Genomic DNA, 24,173 nt, shown 5'->3' on the forward strand with positions numbered 1-24,173 from the left:
TTTGGTAGCAAGGATTGAACTCAGGGGCACTCAGCTGCAGAGCTACATCTCTAACCCTATTTTGTATTTTATTTAGAGACAGGGTCTCACTGAGTTGCTTAGCGTCTAGCTTTTGCTGAGGCTGGCTTTGAACTCGTGATCCTCCATCCTCATCCCCTCCCCCCCAGCCTCTGGGATTACTGGGGTGCACCACCGCACTGGCAAGGGTAGCTGTTTTTGATGTGAGGAACAGCATGGGGAATTTAAAGCTGTAATTGTCAAACTTCAGTGTGATCACAAACATTTGCAATACTTGTTAGTAAGATTTCTGATCTATACCATGGAGTCTCAGTAGGCCTGGTGGGTGTACAAGTCAGGAGTAATGGGCCATACTTTTCAATCTGTTGGTCCAGAGTTTCAGAATAATAAAAGCAACTGACAAGAAGGGTGACCTGAGACATAGCATCTTGCCATTAGAGTAGGAAATTGGGGCTTTTGACTTAAACAAGTCTTGAACAGAACAAGCTCTTGTGTTTGGAGGAATAACTGAGGACAAACCTTGTACATATATAGAGGAAATAGCAGTGTTGTACAACATATTGGTCATAGACCTAAGGGCCTTCCTGAACAAAGGAAAGTTCTGATGCTCACATGTAGGTTCCTCCTACAGGGATGGTGGAAGATCTTTGTGAGGCATATAGAAAAGGAGTCTTCATCCCTGTGCTTCTTGACTTTCTTGGCTAAGTCTCCCAGGAGATGGCCCAGATGTGTGTGACAAATTGTCTCTGTAGATTCCTTACCTTTAAGTAGGTCTCTCCTCTTACTTCATACAGGAACTGACAATCGGTTCTCTTCAAGGTGGCTATAGTGGAGCCACTCATGTGAATCCTATAGGCTGGAAATGCAAAAGAGACAAATGAAAGCTCCTCGGTTTTGACAGCTATGATATGCCACATTTGTTTCCCCTTGATTTATGCTATCACAAACACCTGAAGCAAATATCCTAAATTGAGGAGAAACAAACATAGCTTTTTAAATGAAAGTACCCTTAAAAATAATGCCAGTGAGCTGGGCACTTATAATCCCAGCTGCTCAGGAGCATGGGCTCAGGAGTTTCACATGTTCAAGCCAGGTAAGCAATTTAGTGAGGCCCTAAGGCAACCAGCAAGACACTGTCTCAAAGTAAAATGTAAAAAGTGATCGGGGTGTGGCTTAAGCACCCTGGGTTCAATCCCTGGTACCAATAAATAAATAAATAACATCAGTGAGATAAGAAATATTATCACACATGATAAGGAAAAAAGGGTTCTGGTTTTCAGGATCCTGAGTGATGGCACTCCTTGGGTTTTGTCCTCTGATCCTGGCTCAGGGTGGTAGCCTCTAGGACCAGGTTTTGGATCAGACTTTCAGTGCCAAGCTTAGGAGTTAGAATTTGCTTTGGGTTCCTGTGAAAAAATTCTAGCGCACAGCTAAAGGGCTGGTGGCAAGATGAAAATCCAGAGTCTTGATTTTCTCAAATTATTTTTCTTCTTCTGTACAACAGTTATCCTCTGAAAAACAAGCAGGGGGCACTCCATGCTCCATTATTGACTACGGTCTTTCTCACTATGGTGCCTAACAGCCACACCACAAACAGTGTCAGTAGGAAGAATGATGGAAAGCCCAGGTGTACACCTACCACAGGCCAGAGCACTACTAAATGCTTAACATACATCATTCCGAGTTCTCCCAGCAAGGTTAGGGTATTATCCTCAATTTACATCTTCATCTTTCAGAGTCCTAGAAAGATCGGGTACATTTCCCTCCAACTTACTCTGATAGTAATTAGCATAGTTATGATTTTAACCCAAGTCTGTATGACTCTTATTCTTTTCTTTATACTCTTGATTTTTCCAGCATATACTAGTATCAGATTGTCAGTTGACTACCAAACTACTATCCTGCCTCCTGTGTTTTTGTCAGCTCTTATCTACTAGTGCTTTTTTCTTCTACTATATATTTCCATTATTATCATTATCTCCAATATTATTGAGCAACTACTACATGCAGCACCCTGTGCCTTTATCTTGGCAGGGCAAATATAATATATATCTTTGCATATAACAAACACCAAGACTCTTTCCTTTACTAAAATTAATTCCTAGAAAAACCAGATAAAAGAGAAATGGGAATTTGAAGCAGTGTGTATAGTCCATATATAGCCCATAGGAGTTTTTTTTTTTTTAACTTCCATAGATCTATGATAAATTTCATGACTATTCCAGGTAGAGCACGGTTGAATTAATTGAAGGTGGATGAAAAATATAGAAAATTAAAAACTGAGCAATAATAGAAGAATAAGATAATTATCAGTAAATGACAACAACAAAAGCAAATACAGCAAGGACCAGATTGACACAGGCTCACATTCTGCTGCTGTGCAGGATCATCCTGCATCTCCCCGGTACTTTGTGTCTGCTTATTGTGCATGTAATCCCACAATTGCCCTCCTCTGCAAGAAAGCATCTTTGTCCTCTAAGAAAAACAATCTCCATCCTTACGAAGGCCAGTGGATTCCATCCTAGAGGCTGTGTTGACGGTGTCCCCGAACAGGCAATAACGAGGCATCTTGATTCCCACAACTCCAGCGGCACAAGGACCTGAAAGGAAGAACAGGAAGCTAGAGGTGGAGGCAATGGAAACTGCAGAGTGGAGTTGAGATGAAGGAGCCTCTTTTCAGGGTCACAATGTCAAACACATCATGTTGTGGGGAAATGGCAGAGAGTGTGATGTGCTTGGTGATTTTTGCTTTAAATGAATACACCCAGCAAGGACATGCTTTCAGAAAATATTTTGCTCTGTGAAGAATGTTGCATTGACTCAGAACAAGAAGGCACCCAGAGATCCAGGTCACAAAAGCGGCAAGTCTTTCTTAATATTTTAAATAGAAGAGTGAGGGTGATCCCATGGCTTGCTTACTGTACCAAACCACTCAATCCTGCACCCTGGACTGCTGGAGGACACTGTGGACTTGGTGGTTCAATGGCCCAAGTTAGTTTTATTTTTATTTTAGGGTGTTATTTCTGGGATTGGAGGTATAGTGATGGAAGACCAAAAGACAAGGATTGGGAATAATTTTCTCTAAGTAATTCAGGTTTGATGCAAAACAAAACAAAAACCGATTTAAGAAAACAAAACAAAACAATAACGGAAAATGTACAGCAGGAAAGATTTATGATCTGGCCGATGCCCAGGAGTTCCCTCATATAAATATGGAAACATGATATTTGGCTCTGGTCATGATGGGGAAACCACAGCTATATTCCTGAATACCACTGGATAGGCGAAGCCTGTGGAGGAAGGACACTAACAAGCAGAACAAAAGCCAAGGCAAGACAGCGTTGAGGCATATGAATCATGTATTTGTGTGGGCTGCCTGAAAGCAAGGAGTTAAAGACTTTAGAAGCTAAAGATTAACTTGAAAACTGCAAAGCTGGGTTTTTGGTAGAGGTAATCATTAATTTTCTAGTTGACAGTAGTTTTTGATCTATTTGAGTTTCCTTATAGATTTATTTTACCCCTGTGTTTGTGTGTTCATAAAGAAAGAAAGAAAGAGAGAAAGAAAGACAGAAAGAAAAAGAAAGAAGAAGAAAAATCCTCAAAATACCACATCTTCCCCAGGATCCTTAGCCTTCACTGTCAGGTTTGATGTAAAACAAAAGAAAAATCGATTAAAAAAAAAATAACGAAAAATGTGTGGCAAGAAAGGTTTAGCAGAGGCAGTTTTTGATCAGATCTCTGAGTTCCCCAGCCGCACCAGGCTGTGCACTAGGACTGGTAGGTCTATTTGCAAGTGACTTCTTACTTCAACAACAGACTGATAAGGCTGTGGAAGGCCTAAAATAGCAAAATTCCTGCTGATACTGTTTCTTATTCTCAGTTATTAATACTTAACTTTTGTGGAATATGATATGTCAAGAAATTTGTAATGTTTTGAACAACCCACAATAAAAAAAAAAATACTTAACTTTGCAACTGTTCAATTTCCTGAGCCTAAACCCTTCCAGGCATATGTGCCTAATAGCTACTCTCATGCCAGCCCAGTATGGCAGTACCCCGGTGTTTAGCTCAGACATGGAGCAGGTCACAGGTAAGGCCTCCACCCTCCTTGATGTCAATAAATCAAGCCTGCTGCTAACCCCTCCTCCAGGTTTGACTATTTGTGATGGGACAGAAAGGAGATAGTTCACTCACTGCCTGGGTGGTCTGGCAGATGCCAGGAGTTCCCTCATATAAATATGGAAACATGACATTTGGCTCTGGACATGATTGGGGAAACCACAGCTATATTCCTGGCTGTCAAAGATTTGGCAGCAGTTTTTAAGTTCTATTTACTGTCACTTTGAGAAAATCATTCATTCATATCAACAAATATTTACTGTCAGGCTCTGTAGATATAAGAGGACTTCAGGAAATGCAGTTGTTTGGTCCTTGCCACAAAGCCTAGGGGCATCTTTTAAGTTTTCTGTACTCTGGGTCTCCTGTAAGCCTTGGACCAGGAGCAATGCCAGGAAATTTATAGAGATGTGATTTAACATGAGGAAAAACTGTCTTAATAATTAACCATTTCAACAGTGGAGTGAGTTGGAAAACTATGAGTTTTCAAGGAGTCTTGGGGTTATTCTAAATGTGCCATACTATTATTGATCTTGGGACCTATAAAGACAATTGTACCTTGCAAAGGATTAATCCAGATGACTTTTGAGTTCCTTTCCAACTATGTTTTTCTGTATCCATAACTCATCTTCTCAAATCATTATGTTCAAGACTGTTAAATAAAACTAAATATAGCCTGAGGCTGCTTCCTACCTGGCATGCCTATGGAACAAGCACAACCTAGTTACAAATTGAAAGCCTAATTTAGAAAGATACTTTTGGAATAAATGGCTAAATCTCAGGTAATCACAGCAGCTGAGAGTCAGCCAATCACAGGCTGCTAACTGATCATATCAGGCCTACAAATGGCAAACATGGAGCTGTAAAACCAAGTGGTTTCTGTACCTTACTTCTATTTTCTGTCTGTATAGACTGCCAGCCCGTATTACCCACTGGAGCTCTCTAAACCTCCTCTGGTTCTGATGGTCACGGTTTGTCAGTTGTTCTTTCTCAATTAAGTTCTGTTGAATTTGCCTAAAGTGTTTCTTTTCAACAAAGCTATGAAGTTTTTCATGGTCTTTTAAGTGACCTATGTAATTTCAGTACAACTGCAGGGGAGCGGGGTATACCTGTTACAGGAATTTGACCAGTTATTTTTTCCCCTGTAGATAATCAAATCCACTTAGGTACTATTATATTTTAATGGGAAAATGTACAGAAGTTGAGATTGAGAAGAAGGAAGGGATGAGGAGGAGATAAGTGCAATAGTAGATACAGTGACTTAAATGGGAAGTCCTTCTTGTTTTCATATGTGGTTGGTGTTATCCATCCAAGAGTGAAAACTGCTGTCAAATGTGTTGTTCCAATCACTCTCTATAGACTGGGTCTAAATATGTCAGGATGTGTAATGGTATATTTGATCCACAGAATTCAACAGTAAATCTCTTGTGAAAATCAATCATGTTTGAGGTCCCTCTATTTTTTCTGATATAGTTGGTTAACAGAGGTACAAATGGTCTTAAGAGGCTTATCTCCATACCAGAGTGAACTCCAATGCGAATCCATACTGGGAGGCCGGGAAGATGCTCCAGTTCAAAGGTCCCTATGAAGCTGAGGATATCTAAGGCCATCTTGGAAATATCTACTGCATGCCGATTGCCATTTCTCTTAGGCAAACCACTAGCCACCACGTAGGCATCACCAATGGTTTCTACCTGTGGAAATACTTTCTCATCAGTGGCTCTGTTCCTTCAAAAGGCACAGATTTTAAACAGAAGCAGTTAATCACAAAACAAACACAAAAGGTTTTTTGGGAACTCAGAGGCACATCCTATACACTTTTTCTGGGCCAGTTCAACACCAGTTTTATGCTAATTTCTCCAGAGTAATTTTTTTTTTTTTTTTTTTGGTACCAGGGATTGAACTCAGGGGCACTCAACCACTGAACCACATCCCCAGTCCTATTTTGTATTTTATTTAGAGACAGGATTTCACGGAGTTGCTTAGCACCTTGCCATTGCTGAGGTGGCTTTAAACTCGTGATTCTCCTGCCTCAGCCTCCCCAGCCACTGGGATTACAGGTGAGCACCACCGTACCCAGCTTTTTCAGAGTTTTTGTAGTCTAGTTAAATGAATGATAAAACAAAGTGTTTTATCTAAAAGTGTTTCATAATTACGTAAATTGTACAGATGTGGTGACAATTCTTAAAATGTTTAAATAATCTGATTGGGTTTAAGTCATTTTAGGAATACTCTTAATTTCCAGAAAAGTAATCTATAGTTGTCTTTGTCATTTTCTACATGCAATTTGAGCAAAAATAATTGTAGTTTCCTCTAAGTTATAAGATATATTCTATTTATTTAAACTCTAGTGTATTCTCTGCTTCATTTGCACTCAATCTAAATATCATCCATTTTTTGAAGGTAATTTGAGAGGGATGACATTTTCTCTAAATTTAGTTTCCAAAATTCATTCCTGTGGAAATTTTCTTCTTTTGTGCTATTTCTTAAAAGTTAAATGGTAATTTTGATATGTCACCCTTCCAATTCTTCCACTTCTCTTCCCTATTAGCTCAGTTTCAACCATCAATTCATTAAAGGTTAAATTACAGAGGACAAGAGAAATAATAGGAAGAGCCATGTCAGGCTTTGATGCCCTTGGTCTGTTCAACCATGAGGGAAGCAGTTACCTTGTAGACATCATGGTGATCCACGATTTGGTCAAAACTCTTATAGATGTCATTAAGCATGTCCACCACTTCCATGGGGGTGCTGTATTTGCAGATAGTAGTGAAACCTACAATGTCGCTGAAGTAGATTGTAACTTCCTCAAATAGTTCTGGCTCCACAATGCCTTTCTCCTTCAGTGACTTTACCACTAGCCTAGATGATGAAGGGAAAATCATGCCTTCAACTTCAGTAACTTTTTCTTGTCTAACATAAACATTTAAGATAGTAGTAATTGTTTACCAAGAACTTAAGAATTCTAGATTTCTGGTGAATGATTATCTAGGAAGCAAAGTTAGGTTGTATCCATTGTATATATAAACACATCACAAACACACACACACACACACACACACACACACACAATGTGTGTATTAGAACCCAGATGAATCTATGCAGGTTAAACATTCACTTAATTTTAGGGTCCGTAAACAAGTCAAGATGGCACCTGGCATTTTGCCAGAGGGAGTGGTTTGAGAAGTAACGCCAGCGAGCCATTAAGATGATAGATTCCTTAATGACTGACTGCTGTGTCTAGATTATGTCAATTAAGTTAAGCTGTGTGTAATCATTAAGATGATGATTCCTTATTGGTTGACTGCTGTACCTAGTTTATGTTAATTAAGTTAAGCTGTGTATTCAGTTATGTATATATACCCCTACTGTCCTACAATACATGGCTCCCACTGCATCAATCTTCACAAGTTCCTCGTCACCGCCCCCCCCCCCGTTAGTTTGCTGCAGCCAGACTGCAGCAACTTAGTATTTGATTATTAACCATAAAACACATACATACATAACCTTAATAGCTATTTAACCTTAAGGCATATAAGTCCTTGCCCACTTTTTACTTCTGTACTGTTAATCAATTTCTTACAGACATAGTTCTTTATCCAGAAGCAGAGATGGCAAATGTTATAGATATAAGAGCTTGACTCACCATAGTTATCATCTGACTCTCTCATCAAAGTTGATTGTTTTATTTCCCTGCCATATTTAAAATGATGTTGTTTAATATCATTATGAAGGAATAATGCATTTAACATTAATTTTGATATATTCTAAACCAGAGTTCATTTGATATATTTTGAACTGGATTTGAGTCAATCACTATGTAAACAAGTTAAAACTATGGTAGATTAGCAGAAGTCAAAGAGAAACAACATAGAATAGCTTTGAAGAAACATAACCAGCTGCATTTCAGACCAAGAATTGAAAGAGAAGAAGTACAAGAATGGACTCCATATTTTCTTCATGTACCCAGTGGCTTTCCACTGAACAGAAGGGATGGGGACTGACATGATAAATGCTGTCTGACCTTGGGATCACTTTGGAGTGGATCCAAGTATAGAACTACCAGAATTAGAATCTGGAAGTTGGGAGGTACCACAGAAGCCATTGAAAATAAACCCCTTATGTTTATAGACGAGAAAGTGAAGACCTGAAAAGGAAGTATGAATTTCATACAATCCCAGAGTCCATTAAGGACAGAGCTGGTATTAGGACTTGGCAACATTTTGTCTTTCAGTCTTATTAATGTACCACGATTCTTCCACCATTCAGTCCTTGGATATTTGGGGAGATGGGGAAGATTGGGAGGTGTGCTGATTATGTAGCAAAGGAAGGATGCCCATGTCTCTCCCAGAAAACAAATCAACCATAAGCATTTGTAGTACTCATTTGGAGAAAATTCAATGCACTGAGGGAAGTCTTTTTAACTGGTGCAGTGACACAACTTGGGACCTTTGAAAAACACCCCATTGTGTGGCTGGGCAGGCTCTCAGAGGTACTCCTGGGCTGGTTACTCTAGGCATGCCAGATATAAAGGGCAGAGCATTTTGGAGGTTACATAGATATAATGATTACATAAAATTTTCTGCCATTGTTGCCCTTCTTTCTACTGCTTATAAAAAGTCACTTGAGCTTGGAAAATAGTGTATTATCCAGAAAAAGAAACTACTCTGTTGGTAGAAAAATAAAGGAAGGAAAGTAACTTAGCTTTGATAATAGGGTGTTATTGATGCAATTAGTATGCAGACTAGATGTCTTAGAAAGGCTTCCTACAAGAAGAAAAACATCTATTCTGTTTCAAAACCCCAAGGGGTAATATTCAAAGAAGTGTTTAAATGCTTTTTGGTTCCTACATAGAGTCTTAAATGTATTTACCCTTTTTATATAAATATTTCTTCTTAATTCTTCTAGCAATCATTCATGCATGATTTAATTTTACTTTTCAAATATGAAGAATTTTTGCTGCAGTCATGGTGTACTGTAGCTTCAACATATCCGAATAGATGTGTTGCATGACTTTAGCAATCTGATGAAAACATCTACCACCTAGTGGTCAAAGTTGCATACTGAGCCAGGGCTTGGAAAAAGGCTGAGGTGGTCAGCCAGCTGTTCCAAACCATTTGGTTGACATTATTGGTTAAAATCACCAATAATAAAACCTAAAAAGGTAGCCATATAATCAGGATATTGTTTTGTCAACTAGGCATTAAAGGCCAGGCAAGGAACTATGCATTATATAATTAAATTTTATAGAGCTCCAACAGAAACTGCCATCCCTGAGATAAGCGTGGAGGGTACTATTCCTAGCCTTCTCCTACGTGCTCTGAGGGCGGGTAGGTTCTGTATTAAACTCTCTTCAGGCCTAGAGACCAGACAGAGCATGCGTGCGACTCCTAACTCTTCTCATAGCACTCAGGCTTGTAGAAGAGATGCTGTTTTTTAATTGAGAAAACAGCTAATTTGATCTTGAAATCTTTCCTTTACCTGTGTGGAGCTGATATTCTAAATGAAGCAGGTGTTCAAATTAAATAATATGACTAATATAGAAAAGTCATAGTTGCCATATGATATGCTAATTATTTCTATCCTGCGCATGATCTCAGGGAACTCAGAGCCAACCTGGAATGTGGATGGGAGACTGGGGCTTGAAGCATTTGAACACCTGCCCAAGATTGCTCATCAGCAGTGGTTGATGGAACCATGTGTTGAAATCAGGCCCAGCTGACCTCAAGTTCCATGATTTTACCTAAAACTGGACTGGCTCATTCATCCTTCATCTGATGGAACAGTTGGTTACACCTGAAGAATGCTACGTCTCACTGAAGCACAGTGGCAGGCCAAACCTATTTCCTCACTCTTCACATTTCAATTCCCTGCTTAACATCCTACCTGACTGTCAACACTTAGGAAACTTTAAGCTGTTTGGGAATTTCATTCTTCTGTCATGGCTGTCATGTTGCTTCACAAGACAGAGGTCAGCCTGTACATGCCTCTGATACACCCAATGCATTTCCCCTGCCCTCTCTACCAGGGATGGCTCCTAGTTCTTGTAAGTTGGATTCTACTTGCAGTCAGAAGAAATCAAAGAAAAAACTAAGAGTGCCTGGAAGCATCCTATAGTTTCTATATTCTGCAGGCAAATTTTAATTTCCATTTTGCAGTTGAGAGATTAGGCAATTTGTCTTAAGTGGTAGAATTAATAAAAGTGGCAAAGAGGTGCTGACACCCAGGTGTCTGCACAGTGCATGCTACTCCTGTGTCACCATGCATATGTTGGAAAGTAATCTCTCTCTTTTAGGTATTTAAAGAATGTATGGTACATGCATTTTTAAGCCCTATAATCTGTTGAAGAATATGCAAAAGGAAACAATCCTGTATAGATCTGGGAAAACAAAAGAAAAGCAACAGCAATGCTAGTCAGATATGCCAAAGGTTTCAGCCACAGGCTGTGAGGCTTGGCTGTGGAATCAGGGAACTATGTCAGCAGGAGGGCTGCCTCACCTGGGGAGCAGCATGAAGTTCAGTCTGTCCGCCCTGTCCCTCTCTGCCTTGTACAGCTGCGTCCTTTCCTCTACCAGATGTTCCAAGTTCCGAGAATATAGCTGCAGGCGTCGAATCAAGGTGTCCATATAAGTTTCATTTTTTTGATCATGAAAAAGTCTGTAGGTAGTAGTAGATAAAGAGATCTTACCCATTAATTAAGAAAACACTCAGTAAAACAATGGAAAACCACATGGAATAGGAAATTAAAGAAAAATAAAAAGGGCCAACAACAACAAAAAATTTAACCTGAAGAGAAACCAAAGAAAGAAAAAGGAAAAACAAAATCATGAATGTTTAAAATTATCTACAAAGAAAGCCACAGAATTATTTATAATAGCAAAAACTGGAAAATAATCTAAATATATACCAAAAACATAGTCTAAATATTATGTGTAATGGAATACCAATGTACCATAAAATAGAAATTAGAATAATTAAAGACAACATAAAGAAGAACCCTTTATCACTAAGTGAAAAAAGTCAGTTTATAAAATAGTAAAACTATAATCTCAATTTTACTGGAGAATAGGTGCTTTTACTTTCTTGCTGGCTTATTCCTCTTTCCTAAAATTTTAATAATACACGATTTATAATAAAGGAGAATCATTTTAAAAATGGCCTAGAAGTGATCAATGGAAGCATAAGAGAAAGACCAAGAAAGTCCACTCCAAGCCACAGAGCATCTCCTCAGGATAATATTCTAATTCTGGATTATGTTGTTAGACCAAGAAGGCACAAGATGAGAGGCCAGCTTTCTGTGACATTGGGACACATGATACCCGGTGCAGAACTCAGGGAAGAGACACATTGAGTTCTTGTGGTGTCATGTATCAGAGATGACGCTCCTGCCACTTGGTCACTACAACTATGACAAGCACAGGCCACCACTTCTGCTCTCAGGAGGAGATGGCCTACATCATGATCCCCTGGGGTAAGGAGGGATGTTTGTTAAAAAGTCAATATATTTCTGAATCCTACCCCAGACCTCTGTAAGTAAAACTGCTAGGCTTGCAGCAGAATTTTTTTTTAACAAGCTCTCAAGGGACTCTTAATTGCTCCACTTAGAGACTAGCTGGGTAGAATGGGTGAGGGAGCAGGTATAAGGGACAAAGATGGATTGTTTTATTCCACCATTAATTAATTCAATTAACATAGTTTTCCCAGCCTTGACTGCATATCTTAATCACCCGGGGAGCTATTAACACTTCTGATGCCAGCCTGCACCCCAGACCAATTACGTTAGACTCTCTGGGGCAGGACCCAGGCATCAGCAGTTCTGAAAGCTGCTCAGGTGACTCCAATGTGCAGCCAACTTTGAGAACCACCACTGAAGGCTACAATCTTCACAAGTCTACATGTTATCTGTCATTGTACAATCTCAATTGCTCTCAGTAACAGGCCTATGAAAGAGTGAAAAGGTGGCAAGAATTAAATCCCTTATTACTTTCGGCTCCATTCTAACAGCTGACAGCTTAGTTCTACCTATCAAGGGCCACACACTCATTAACTTCACTGCACCTCATCTCCAGCCCTGGGCTTTTAGCCTCCTTAATTATCTGAATCTTTTGACCTAATGAGAACTGCAGAAAGTTAGAGCTGGGAGGGATTGAAGAAATTATCTTGTCCAATCCAATTTTACTAACAAGACAACTGACACCCGGTAAGGGTGAGAATTTTGTCCTACGTCTCATAGCAAATAATATCAGATCCTAGCATGGAAACTGGATCTCCCAACTCTTCATTCAATGTTTTTTTTTTTTTTTAATATTTTTTTCTCATCTGTAATGTATTAGCTGAAAACATGGGTCATCTAGAATTCAATCTCACTGGATAAATGTGTGCTGCTGTTTTTTCTTTGTTGTTCAATTGTACCTGATTCATAAGACAAATCTTAAGTACGTAGGGCCAGAAATGGTGATTTTAACATTTAAGAAACTTGCTGATCTTAAGAATTATCAAGAGGCTTTGCAGATTCTCAAGACCTATGTCTTAATTACCTGCACAAGGATCTGGTACTATATTTTTAACAGAAAATGCTATGATCAGTTAGAAGTTGTTTTCAACCAGACAATTTGTCTGACATTTTTAAATTTTCAAGTGAGTGTGTCCCTGAGAAAATGGCCTGTTAGTCTTCATATCATTTTAATTTTTATGAGACAGGTGTTTGCAGTCTGGGATTTTTTTCACTGGAATAGGCAGACTCATTCTTGGATACCACTGAATGTCAGCTGTCACTGAAAAACCCAAAATTTGTGAAAAGTAAACATTTCATCAGTACCCAAATATCTTGGCCAGTGTGTTTTCAATTTTCTTGAAATCTGGTCTCTTTTCTGGATCTTCCTCCCAGCAGCTTTTTACAAGTAAATACACCTGGAAGAAGGAAGTGGGGTGAATTAGTTCAGAGGATGGTACATTCAGACAAGGTCGCCTCCTCTTCTCCTCTTTGATGGGAGTAATTAAGAAGACATATTTCTCCCTCACCGTCCCCCAAAAAGCCAAACCTCACCTCTGACATTGAGGATAAAGCTAGTTCTGCATTTTCCATCTCGGGTATTACCACCTAAACTACCTTACCCAGTAGTTCCTGTGGGTGAAATTAATGAAAAACGTGATACCAGTTTGGATGAGACCGGGTTGATGCGAGAGACTAAATGCTTTACTGTAGTTTGCAGGGTTTGTGCTGTTGAGGGCAAAAATTAATGGGACTTGATGAGTAAGTGGCTCTAAATAAGAATAAGAGCTGGACGACGATTCAGTGGTTTTCCATTGCGGCTAAAAGAATTGCCTGGTGAGCATGTATATTTCTTATAGCCAGGCCCCACTTCAAAAGCTTTGGGTGTAACTGTAAGATAAACAATGACTAATTCATTAGAATAAGTATGTCCCCAATTTTGCATGAGGAAAGGACAGTTTTATATTTTTTTAAAGTTCCTCATGTAATCCTAATACACAGTTGCACTAGAACAGCAACATAGAGAAAAGGAGAGGTGAGGAGGAAGAGGGGAGGCAGAAGGAGCCCATGGAATCTTTATTTTATGAAAAAGAGAGGTGAAAAACTTTTTTTAAAAAAATTTGTTTTTCACTCTGACTAAAAACAGGCAATATTAAATCCCTGTTCTTGTACTTTGCTTGGGAAGGAAATGGAGCCCTGGTGTAGCCTCTGGCTGTCTATAACTCACCATGAGATGATGTCCTTGCTTGATAAATGGCCTGCTGACTACCTTATAGGAGATTGGATAGAAACAACTAGAAATGTTCTGGAACAGCACCACAAAGGAAAATCCTGAGTAGCTTTTGGCATCGCTCAGTGATCAGACCTGTATTCCATTGGAACCAGCTACTAGATATGAAATCTCATTCCTTATTTTCAATTCCAGAACCATCCAACTATGCACAAATGAATTGAGGATGAAAATGCTTTGGTGAAAAAGGTTTTAATCTGAATATACTCTTGGCCCTCTGTATCCCTATCTGCTTCTGCATCCATGGATTCAATCAATAGCAGATTTAAAAAAAAAAAAAATCAGGTCTGTACTGAACACATATAGATTTTTTTCCTCATCTATATTCCCTAAGCAATATAGTATAAGAAGTATTTACATAGCATTTACACTATATTTAGATATCATAAATAACCTGGAGATGACTTATAATACATGGGAAGATGGGTATAGACTATATGCAAATGCTATGCCATTTTATATGAGGGACTTGAGCAGACAAGGAATCAATTTCCTGCAGATCCTGAGGATAACTATGCTCAGGTGAGAGAGTTTGAGAAGGGATGGGTGATATGTGGGGAGGTATAGAAAGCAGAGGAAAAGAAGGAACAAGGAGCAGTTGTACCTCAGAACCCTGGGCTACAACATGCCTGTGCTATTGAAAAGGAGCAGACGAAAAGGAGAGGGAAGAGTGGCCCATTTTTCCTGGGTGGATTCTGGCTAGAAAACTCCTCTGGCATGGACTTGTAAATGGAAGGACAACATTTCTGCTTTTATCCCACAAGGAACAAAAAGTATATATGTGTGTGTAAAGCACCAGAAAGGTTTTTAAAATACTTGACTATCTCTTGTATTAAGGTTCAGATAAATTCTTAAAAAAAAAAAAAAAGTAGAATTTTTATCCCCAGCAGTAAAGCCTTTTCTGAAGGATTGTTAGAAAAATAAATAAATAAATAAGCAAATATGGAGAGAAAAACTCCATTTCTTCCTGGGGAAGAGTAAAAATACACTTAAGTTTTTCTAGATATTGGAATATTTCTTTTTAAATCATTAGATAATACTCTATAAATATAGGGTATATATTTTTATAAGGTTAACAAGGATATCACATTGACATCTTGTTCTTTTAGCTGATAAAAACTGAGAAGGTGATGTGTGTTTTAGGAGCCAGCTGGTGTTTTCTGATTTGGCAGCAGAGGAGGGCATGTGGAATAGCTCATCCCTAGAATGTGTGAGTATTACCTTTCTGTAGTCCACCTTTATCTGCGGGGGATAATTTTAAGATTCCCAGTGAATAACTATGGGGTGCACTGAACCCTGTACATACCCATGATAAAGTTTAATTTATAAATTAGGCATAGTAAGAGAATAACAACAATAACTATGATAAAACAATTACAATAATATACTGGAATAAAATTTCCAGCTTCATTACCTTTGCATTTGGGGGCCATTATTAAGCAAAATAAGAATTACTTAAATAAAAGCACTTTATCCCTCAACAGTCAATCTGATAACCTAGGTGGCTACTGAATGAACAATGGGAGGGTAGTATATACCACATGGATATGTGAGCAAAGGAATGATTGATATCTCAGGTGGGACAGAGTAAGATCTTGTCACACTACTTAGGATACACACTGTCAGGTGTCACACTATCTCTGATACACAACACCACCAGAACTCAATGTGTCACACTACTCAGAACAATATGCAATTTATAACTTATGAATTGTTTATTTATGGAAATTTCCATATAGTAGTTTCAGACTACAATTGACCATGGATAACTGAAACCACAAAAAGCAAAACTGCTGATAAGGGAACCATTATATTTGGAGAAAGAGTCTTTGCAGATGTAGGTAAGTTAAAAATCTTGAGGTGAGGCAATTATGCTGGAATTGGGTGGGTCCAAATGCAGTGACATGTGTCCTAATAGGAAGAAGATTGAGGGAAAACAGACAGAAAAGGAGGAGAGAATGTGACCAAGAGACAGAGGTTGGAATGTGGGCCCACAAGCCAAGGAATGTCAACAGCTACCAGAAGCTTCTGGAAAAGGCAAGGAATGAATCATCCCCTTAGAGCTTGTGGAGGGAGTGCAGCCTTGTCAACAACTTGATTTTAGAACTGTAACTGAATAAGTCTTTGTTGTTTTCACCACCACATTTGTGGTGAATTTTTAGAGCCAGCCAAAGAAATGAATATAGGGGAAGATGTACTCACTTCCAGCTCTTTTTCATCTGCTGTTTCCAGGAAGAGATCTGGGCGGAAGGGTTTCATTCCATTGGAATTTTCCACTCTGAAAATCTTCTCTGATTGGTGAAAATAGTCAAGTTAGAAGAAAGAATACAGCACCATCACCTTCAGAAGGCTTCTTGTGTCCAATACTTTGGCCCCACCCTCCTTAAATCCCTTAGTTATCTTACTTCCCTAGATAGTTCAGAGTTGGCACATAATAAATGCTCAGTAAAGACTGAATGGATGTTTAGAACATAATAAAAAATCGCATGCTATCCTGACTCATGGATTTGTACTCACTACAGTGACAGTGTTCACCTTTTGAGTAAAAATAAGTTGTGTATGTAAAAAAAAAAAATTGGAGAATGGAATGAAATATTTTCCTCTGAGAGGATGTGACAAAAAAACTGTAGCTCTTCTCATAGTAAAAACTGAAATATTTGTGTTATCTTGCTAGAGTGATCAGCTCTTTCAGAATCAGAAGGAAAAGCGGAAATTGTAAGGGAAGATTCTATGACCACAACACTGACAGCAATGACGCCTGGCAGGGCACGTTATCCTGTGCTTTTCGGGGACTCTAACTCTTAATCCTTCCAATAACCTTGTAAAATGTGTAGTGCAGATGCGCAATCACTACTTTTGCAGATGAGATATGGTTACAAGGAGATTAGGGCCTCACTGAGCCCAGAATGCAGTTGGCTGGCTCCCAGCTGGGGCAGGTGAGGGGGTTCAGACTTACCTTTCTGGTCCCGGCAGCTCAAGGTGTAGAAGGTTTCTCTCCGCAGGATGATCTCCTGGGCGATGATTCCAAAGCTGTACACATCTCCCTTCTGAGAGATGTTGGCTTGGCGGAGGTGCTCTGGAGAGGTCCACAGGTCTGTGCATTCAGATATTGAGAGTGCAAAGTTGGGGTGAGCAGCCTCTGGGTCTCCAACCTGCTTTTGCTTTTTAAGTTCTATGCCATCCACCCAGAATACGGTTGGTTTTGGAATGGTGTGGTCCCAAACTTTTAAGGAGTGTAGGTTCATACCAGTGATAGAAGGTAGAATAACACACTTAGCTTTAAAGCTGACTTTGAAAAGTCAGAATTTGGGTGAGCTCATATGGGTTCTCTAAAACAGCTAGGATAATAGTTCTGAAAACCCTTGAAGTCTACCCAGAACAGGGTCTGGTGTGTAGTAAGTGCTCAGTAAATATGTTGAATGAATGCAATAGAATATGAGAGGCTGAGGGATTTAATAACTTATGGTACATATGGAATGAATTTTTGAAAACTTTTATAAGCAAATAAATAAAAATTTATATATTTAAACATTTTATTATTTAAATTATTAGAATTTACTCTCTCTCTCTCTCTCTCTCTCTCTCTCTCTCTATATATATATATATATATATATATATATTTNCAGCTTCCTGAGCTGCTGGGATTACAGGCGTGCGCCATTGCGACTGGCTTTATATTATATATATATTATATATATATATATTATATATATATATATATATACATATATATATATATAATATATATATATATATATATATATATTTAAATATGTAGTTACTGAAAGAAGATAAAAATATTTTCCAAGCATAATATACTGGTGGCCTCCAAGCCAGTTCATGCCCACAGAGGCAGTTTCTTTAGTGTTCCCACAGTATTCTTAAAAAATATGATGTATGTAATTTAATCACATTTTATTATGTTCACACCACTGTAATGATTTACATAGAGTCCATTTCACATGAATAAAATGCCTGTGTCTTAGCACCTAGAGACACCTGTGTTCTGGACACACATTATGTATCTGATTTAGCAATGACAGGAGCATAGAATTAATTCATTTTTCTTCAGTACTCTCTGGAAAGTTTTTGAAATCACCCCACTTCTTATAAATGCTTTGAGATTTTGATATTCAGTAGTTTTAATAAAAACAATACATAGATTCATGTTGCTGGGCACAGTGATGTATTTATGATGTATTTATGTATTGTTTTAGATTCATGTTTCTGGGCACAGTGATGTATTTATGATGTATTTCCTCATTTGGTTCTCCGACCAAAGTTACATCACCTTTTCGAATTCCAGTCTTATAAATATTTGTGACTTGTGATTCACTCACAGTGGATTCTAAAGGTTTGAGGTTGTTGAAAAGGTATGTAATCTACTAATACTGACACTGCAGTCATCTGATGAAGGAGATTTGCTCCATTACATCATGAGCCATGTTTGGCACACAGTAGGGCTTCAACAAGAATTTACCGGATTGAGTCCAATATCATTTTATACTTGACAAGACTGTGGAAGTCAGGGCAGAACTGTATTTTTTACTAAGGAAAAACTAAAGAATTGTGAAATTAGAATTAGACACAGAGTTAATTTTTGGATTTAGTAGTAATTTTAGGCAACATGAATACTAAATTTCTAGGGCTGCTTAACTATGAGTTATAGTAAAGAAAGGATAAATATTTAACATGAAAAACCCCTCACACTCTACAAATCAAGTTACCTTTTTTGACCCACCACATTCTGAAAATGATGAGAATATATTTCATTGAGAAGAGGTTTTTTTTTCTTATGCTTTATTACCATAGAAGAATGAAAGATGTGTAGCTTTGAAAATGCTTTATATTTTATCTTCTAGGGAAATCTTGTAACTTCTCTGAGTCTCAATTCTGATTTTTTTTAAAAGAAGAGGATTAAACCAGATAATTTCTAAGATTTCTGCCTGCACTAAACTTCTATATTTTTTCATCCTATTTTGTTTCACAAATCAATAAATTCTTCATGATCTCTCACTGATATCAGGGGACACTCAGCTGAGCATTGAGGATAAGGTCCATAAAGAATATTTGTTTAACTCAGATGGAGAATGAGCCTCTGGTCGCTCCAAGTGTTTGTTTTCTGATCAATATCACTGTTTTCTAACCACTTTATCTGGGCTTGAGAGAAAAAAAAATTTTTAAAGTAAGAATAGAGAAAAAGAAATGCCAAATGGGAAGCTAGTGAAAAATTTCATTCATTACAAACCTTTCTTTGGAAGTAAAATGGAATTGCAGCCGAAATCGGTGATCTTCACCACCATTCGACTGTCCACTACGCAGTTGGTGGATTTCAGACGACCATGGACCTCTATTTTACTGGAGTGCAGATATGACATCCCCTGCAATTTTTCGGATGACAGGAAAACAAAGAGATGAGACACACTTCAGCTGCTTGATTATTTTAAAGGAAGAAGTGACATTTTGACACTATTTCAGCATAAAAGATAGTCACACTGTCAGATTTTAAATTTAGTACCATTACTTTTGGTTTATACATTTTATTAAAGCCTTAATATTTTCCTACATATTCTATATCATTTTGAAGTCTATTTAGGCTACAGAGTAGATAACAGAGTAAAAGACCATTGTGTAAAAACTCTGGTTAAGTAATTTTGTAGGAGGCACATGGTTGAGATAAATATAAATGTGTGTTAATATATGATTTAATTGTTTTACTTGCCCGTGATTTGGTTTGTGACCCTGTGTATGTCTCTGGTTCTTTGCTACCTCAATTTTTCAAATATGAATTATAAGTCCTTGTTTTTTGAAGGGAAGGAGCTGGCCCGGATTATTCCTTAAAATTGAATTGGTTTCATTCTGTTTTGAAACAGAAGCGTTTCATTCCTTCTGTTTGAAAGGGGAAGTACAATTTTAGCTCTTGTACCACCCTCTGGTGGCCAGAGGTGTCATAGCCAGAACTGGTTTTCAACCTTTGTAGGAGTGAAATTGTACAAGCAAAAAGGTCATGGTGACATTTTTTGGAACCATACAAAACGGTTTACTCTTGGGACAACTTCATTCTCGAATAAGGCCATGGTTACTGTGTCCGCTTCCTTTTTCATGTCATGTCTGGAAATAGTCATGTCCAAATTTATTATTGCTTCATGTAAGACAGCTGCTTGTACTTCGTGTTTTTTCTTAGAAAGTTGAAAAACTTCAGTGGTCTTCCGTGAAGTTTAATATGATTTTGATTTCTGACAAATCTATTAAAATTTATGCCCCACGCCCAGAATACAAAAAAAATACAACAACAAAAATAATGTAACCAATGTATATGGAATATTTATTTGTACTGGGCCTTGTGGTAAGCATGTGCATGATTTCATATTTTATATTTCATATATGACATAGCTACCATTATCATTCTACAAATGAAGAAATCAATGCACGCTGAGGTTGAATATAGCCAAATCTGTTTTATATTTAATTTTCATAAATGTTTCTTATTTTCATAGGTCTCTTACCTTAGCAATGTCATACAAGACAGAGATCTTAAACTCCCAATCCATGAATGTGCCATCAGGGTAGGAAATTGTGTCATTCAAAACTTCCTGAATAGGAGAAAAGAAAAGAAAGAAAGAAGGTGAGCTATTGTATGGAAGAATGGTTTGGAGAGACTATTATGAGCCAAACAATAATCTCCTAATCATGAGAGCTTGGGATCATGATTGAGTGAGGGTACTTACACAAACATAGAGGGTTTAGCTTAGTACCCACATAGGCAATGCGGTATGTATTTTACATGGTACAGTCTATTGCTCCTAGGGCCATGATGATTAAGAGGGAACAGACAGATGTGAGGTGTGGGAATATGAGGTTAAGGGAATAATAATTCTATAAACTGGGCCCACTGTGCTGACTCCCACTTGCTTTTTTCTTTTAAAAAACAATTTACCTGCAGCCCTACCTGTCTGAAGCCAACCAGGATATATGACATTCCTCAGCAAACTACCTATTATCTTCAAATGAAATGCAGGCCCCAAATGCTGATAAGAACTTACCCTGAAGTAGGGGTCGGGAACTTTTGTGATCCTCACATAGACCAGATTCCAGAACTCAATGAGATAAAGATAATTCCCCCTAACCATAAAACCTGTAAGAACAGGTTCCAGTGAGAATTGGCCAGCATGGGCCAAAGTGACCTAGAGCTGTCATGCACAGTGGGGACTTGGAAGTCTGATGTTATCATGCTGTTGGTCAAAAGTTAAGAGGTAAACCTGGGTGGGACTCTCTGGAAACTTCCCTGAGACCCCCACTAAAACTAGAGGCAGGAGAGAAGACACCGTGTACCCTCTCCTTTCTGAGAGGACCCATTGTGTCCCTGGAGAGTGTCATCTTTTCCCATTTCCTGTCCCTTTTAATAAGCTTATGCCTGTTACTCTGAGTAACATCTGAAATCTTTCTGGCATGATTGCAAGAACTGGGATGAAGGGGGTGCCTCAGCTATACGGTGAGTCTCTGCCCTGTAACAATGATCAAAACAACAACAGTAAATACAGCACAAGATGGAATGATGTCATGAAGAGCGCGGGAAACACGACGTTTAAGGGGCAGCTGCCTGCACAACACCACACATTGTTTACAGTACGACTTCTTTTAAAAGGAGTACACTCTAAAATAGTGATTAAAAAACATACTGTGGTGATACCTAAATCAATCACATGATCATTTATTATCATCTTCAAATATTATGTACTGTATATAATTCTGTGTGCCCTCTGACTGGCAGCACAGTAGGTTTGGTGACACCAGCATCACTACAAACCCATGAGGGGTGCACTGGGCTGTGCTCTTAAAGTGGCTACAATGCCACTGGGTGATAGAAGTTTTTCAGCTCTGTTACGGGACAGCTGTCAGATCTAGGGCCAATGCATGGCTGAGCAAAGTGTCATTAGTACATGACTATTTCTTTCCTTCAATGAGAAGCATTGAGTGGCTTTCACCATTAGGGGCCAAGAAATGAGCACACCCCACCTGGAAGGAGAGCTGGGAGCTTGATTAAAACGTGATTGCCCTGCATGCTCCATCTTTCAAAAGTTGGATCAGTACTTTTCTCAATAGCTTAATAGTGCTAAGTTTTTTCTTAGGTTTGCTAAGCCCTCTGTCAAAAAGAGAGTTCTTGGATTTTTGTGTGAATTGTAAGAGCTAGACTTTTGACCTATATTAACACGATGGAGGCTCTATCAAGACACATCTTTGTGTGTGTGTGTGTGTGTGTGTATGTGTGCACACGCTCCTGCTTGCACCAGGGGTTGAACCCAGGGGCACTTAACCACTGAGTCACATCCCCAGACCATTTTATATTTTATTTTGAGACAAAGTCTCACTAAGTTGCTTAGGGTCTTGCTAAGTTTCTGAGGCTAGCTTTGAACCCACAATCCTCCTGCCTCAGCCTCTTAAGCTGCTGGGATTACAAGTGTGCACCCCTGCATCTAGCAAGACACATCTTTTTAATAAAGTCAATAAGTAATTGTCATTCACAGTATATACAGGATCCTAAGTGATAACCTAACAATACTTTCTTATTTTAGGAAAAAGCTCAATTTGACCTTTAGTTTTAATTTAGGCACTGTAGCCATAATTTCTAAGAAAGTGTCTGAAGTCATTGACCATTTCAGATGAGACCGGCTGAACTGTGGGTACTAGGGAGTTAAGAGAGGAGAGCCATGAGCACACAGCTCTCTACAGTAATTATTTCCCTTTCTATCCATTCTTTACCTTTATCTCACCATTCACCCATCCTATCTTGCTCTCATCGGACAAATTATAAAAAGTGTATTATTCTGTTTGACTATGAAGGGAATATATACATAGTATAGAAAATATGAACAAAATTTACAAAGTATAAAAAAGGAGAAAATAAGAATCACAGCTAGTTGCATCATCTAACTTGTTCTCATTCTGGTATTTCCTTCTATTCCTCTCAATGTGCATTTACATAAGGTATATGTACTATGTCTTACAAAATTGGGACCATAATATATATGTAGGTTTATGTGCTGTTTTCTCATCAATTTTATTAGGTGATCTACTTATTTCCTTAGAGATAATTGAGTGTATACAGCAGGCCCTGAGTTTGGTGCTAAGATTACAGTGGGCCCTCTTAGAGCATTCATGATCTGGTGGGGGAAACTGACACTCGTAAAATAACTATAATAAATGTGAAATTATAAATATGATAAGTACTATAAAAAGGGGCTACAAATCTGAGGATTGACCCCAACACTCTGGGAATTTGTTATGTAAGTCAAAGATGTTTCCTTCAGAAAGTGTGAGTAAAGCTGAGATCTGGACACAGTAGGGAAGCAAGTTCTATGGAGAGAGAACCGCTCGGGCAAAGTCTCTCATGTGGATGAGAGATGAAAAGTCTGAGGGTCCTATTATCTCAGCACCATTTACTAAATTACCCTTTCACCAAACTTGACAATATACTAATGCTATTCTTGGACCATGTATTTTTCTTCCATAAATCATGTCTTTATTCATGAGCTATTGCTAGACTGCTTTTATTATAACTTTCTGGCAAGTAGCCTCTCATTATTCTTCTTTGTTAAAATGTTTTGTTTATTATTGCTCTTTTATATTTTTTCCTGATGATATTTGTTAACTAAAAAACAAAAAGGAAAAAAAAAGTCTGCCTTTGATTGGAAATTCTTTGTTTTTAGAATTTATATATTTCCATATAAATTACAATCTGTGGTAGGCAAATAAACTGGCTCTATGAAAATAGCCCTGATTTAAGTACTTGCAGACTCTATGGTGAAATGCTCCCATTTGAAATATTTTCAGCCACCAAGAATTTAACACTGACTAGTTAACAAATTCCTAAATATTTAACAATCAGCTTTGAGCTAGCACATGTTGAATGTCTCTTATGTGAAATGCTTGGGACCAGATGTGTTTCATATTGTGGATTTTTTCCCCCAATTTTAGAACATTTGTATATACATAATGAAATATCTTGGGCATAGAACCAGCTTGCTATGTAAATTTATTTATCTTCCATGTATATCTAACACCAAAGCAGCAATGTTCAGAGGTGAGTCTTTTGAGAAGCGATGGGATCTTGGGGGCTCTGACCTTATCAATGGATTAATCCTCACTAGTGGATTACTTGGAGTTGGTGGAAACTGGAGTGGGGGGGGGGGCATGACTGGAAGAAATAGGTTACGGGGGTCATGCTCTAGAAGGGTATTTCTTGTCCCTACCCCATTC

General features: G+C 38.3%; 1 protein-coding gene across 1 annotated transcript in view; it reads right to left on the minus strand.

Moving 5' to 3' along the window:
- The window catches only part of Gucy2c (guanylate cyclase 2C), a 69,586-nt gene that overhangs the window by 3,550 nt on the left and 41,863 nt on the right, over nucleotides 1-24,173 (minus strand). Inside the window, exons 16-25 of the mRNA XM_015498189.2 lie at nucleotides 20,423-20,509; nucleotides 19,165-19,297; nucleotides 16,873-17,010; nucleotides 16,119-16,207; nucleotides 12,953-13,044; nucleotides 10,633-10,791; nucleotides 6,804-6,996; nucleotides 5,654-5,828; nucleotides 2,520-2,618; nucleotides 780-874 (exon numbers count right to left, since the gene is read on the minus strand). Coding sequence (XP_015353675.1) covers nucleotides 780-874; nucleotides 2,520-2,618; nucleotides 5,654-5,828; nucleotides 6,804-6,996; nucleotides 10,633-10,791; nucleotides 12,953-13,044; nucleotides 16,119-16,207; nucleotides 16,873-17,010; nucleotides 19,165-19,297; nucleotides 20,423-20,509 — 1,260 coding nt within the window. The remainder of the gene's footprint in view (nucleotides 1-779; nucleotides 875-2,519; nucleotides 2,619-5,653; nucleotides 5,829-6,803; nucleotides 6,997-10,632; nucleotides 10,792-12,952; nucleotides 13,045-16,118; nucleotides 16,208-16,872; nucleotides 17,011-19,164; nucleotides 19,298-20,422; nucleotides 20,510-24,173) is intronic.

The sequence above is a fragment of the Marmota marmota genome, unplaced genomic scaffold, assembly GCF_001458135.2.
Source record: "Marmota marmota marmota unplaced genomic scaffold, marMar, whole genome shotgun sequence".
In the NCBI taxonomy this organism is placed as follows: domain Eukaryota; kingdom Metazoa; phylum Chordata; class Mammalia; order Rodentia; family Sciuridae; genus Marmota; species Marmota marmota.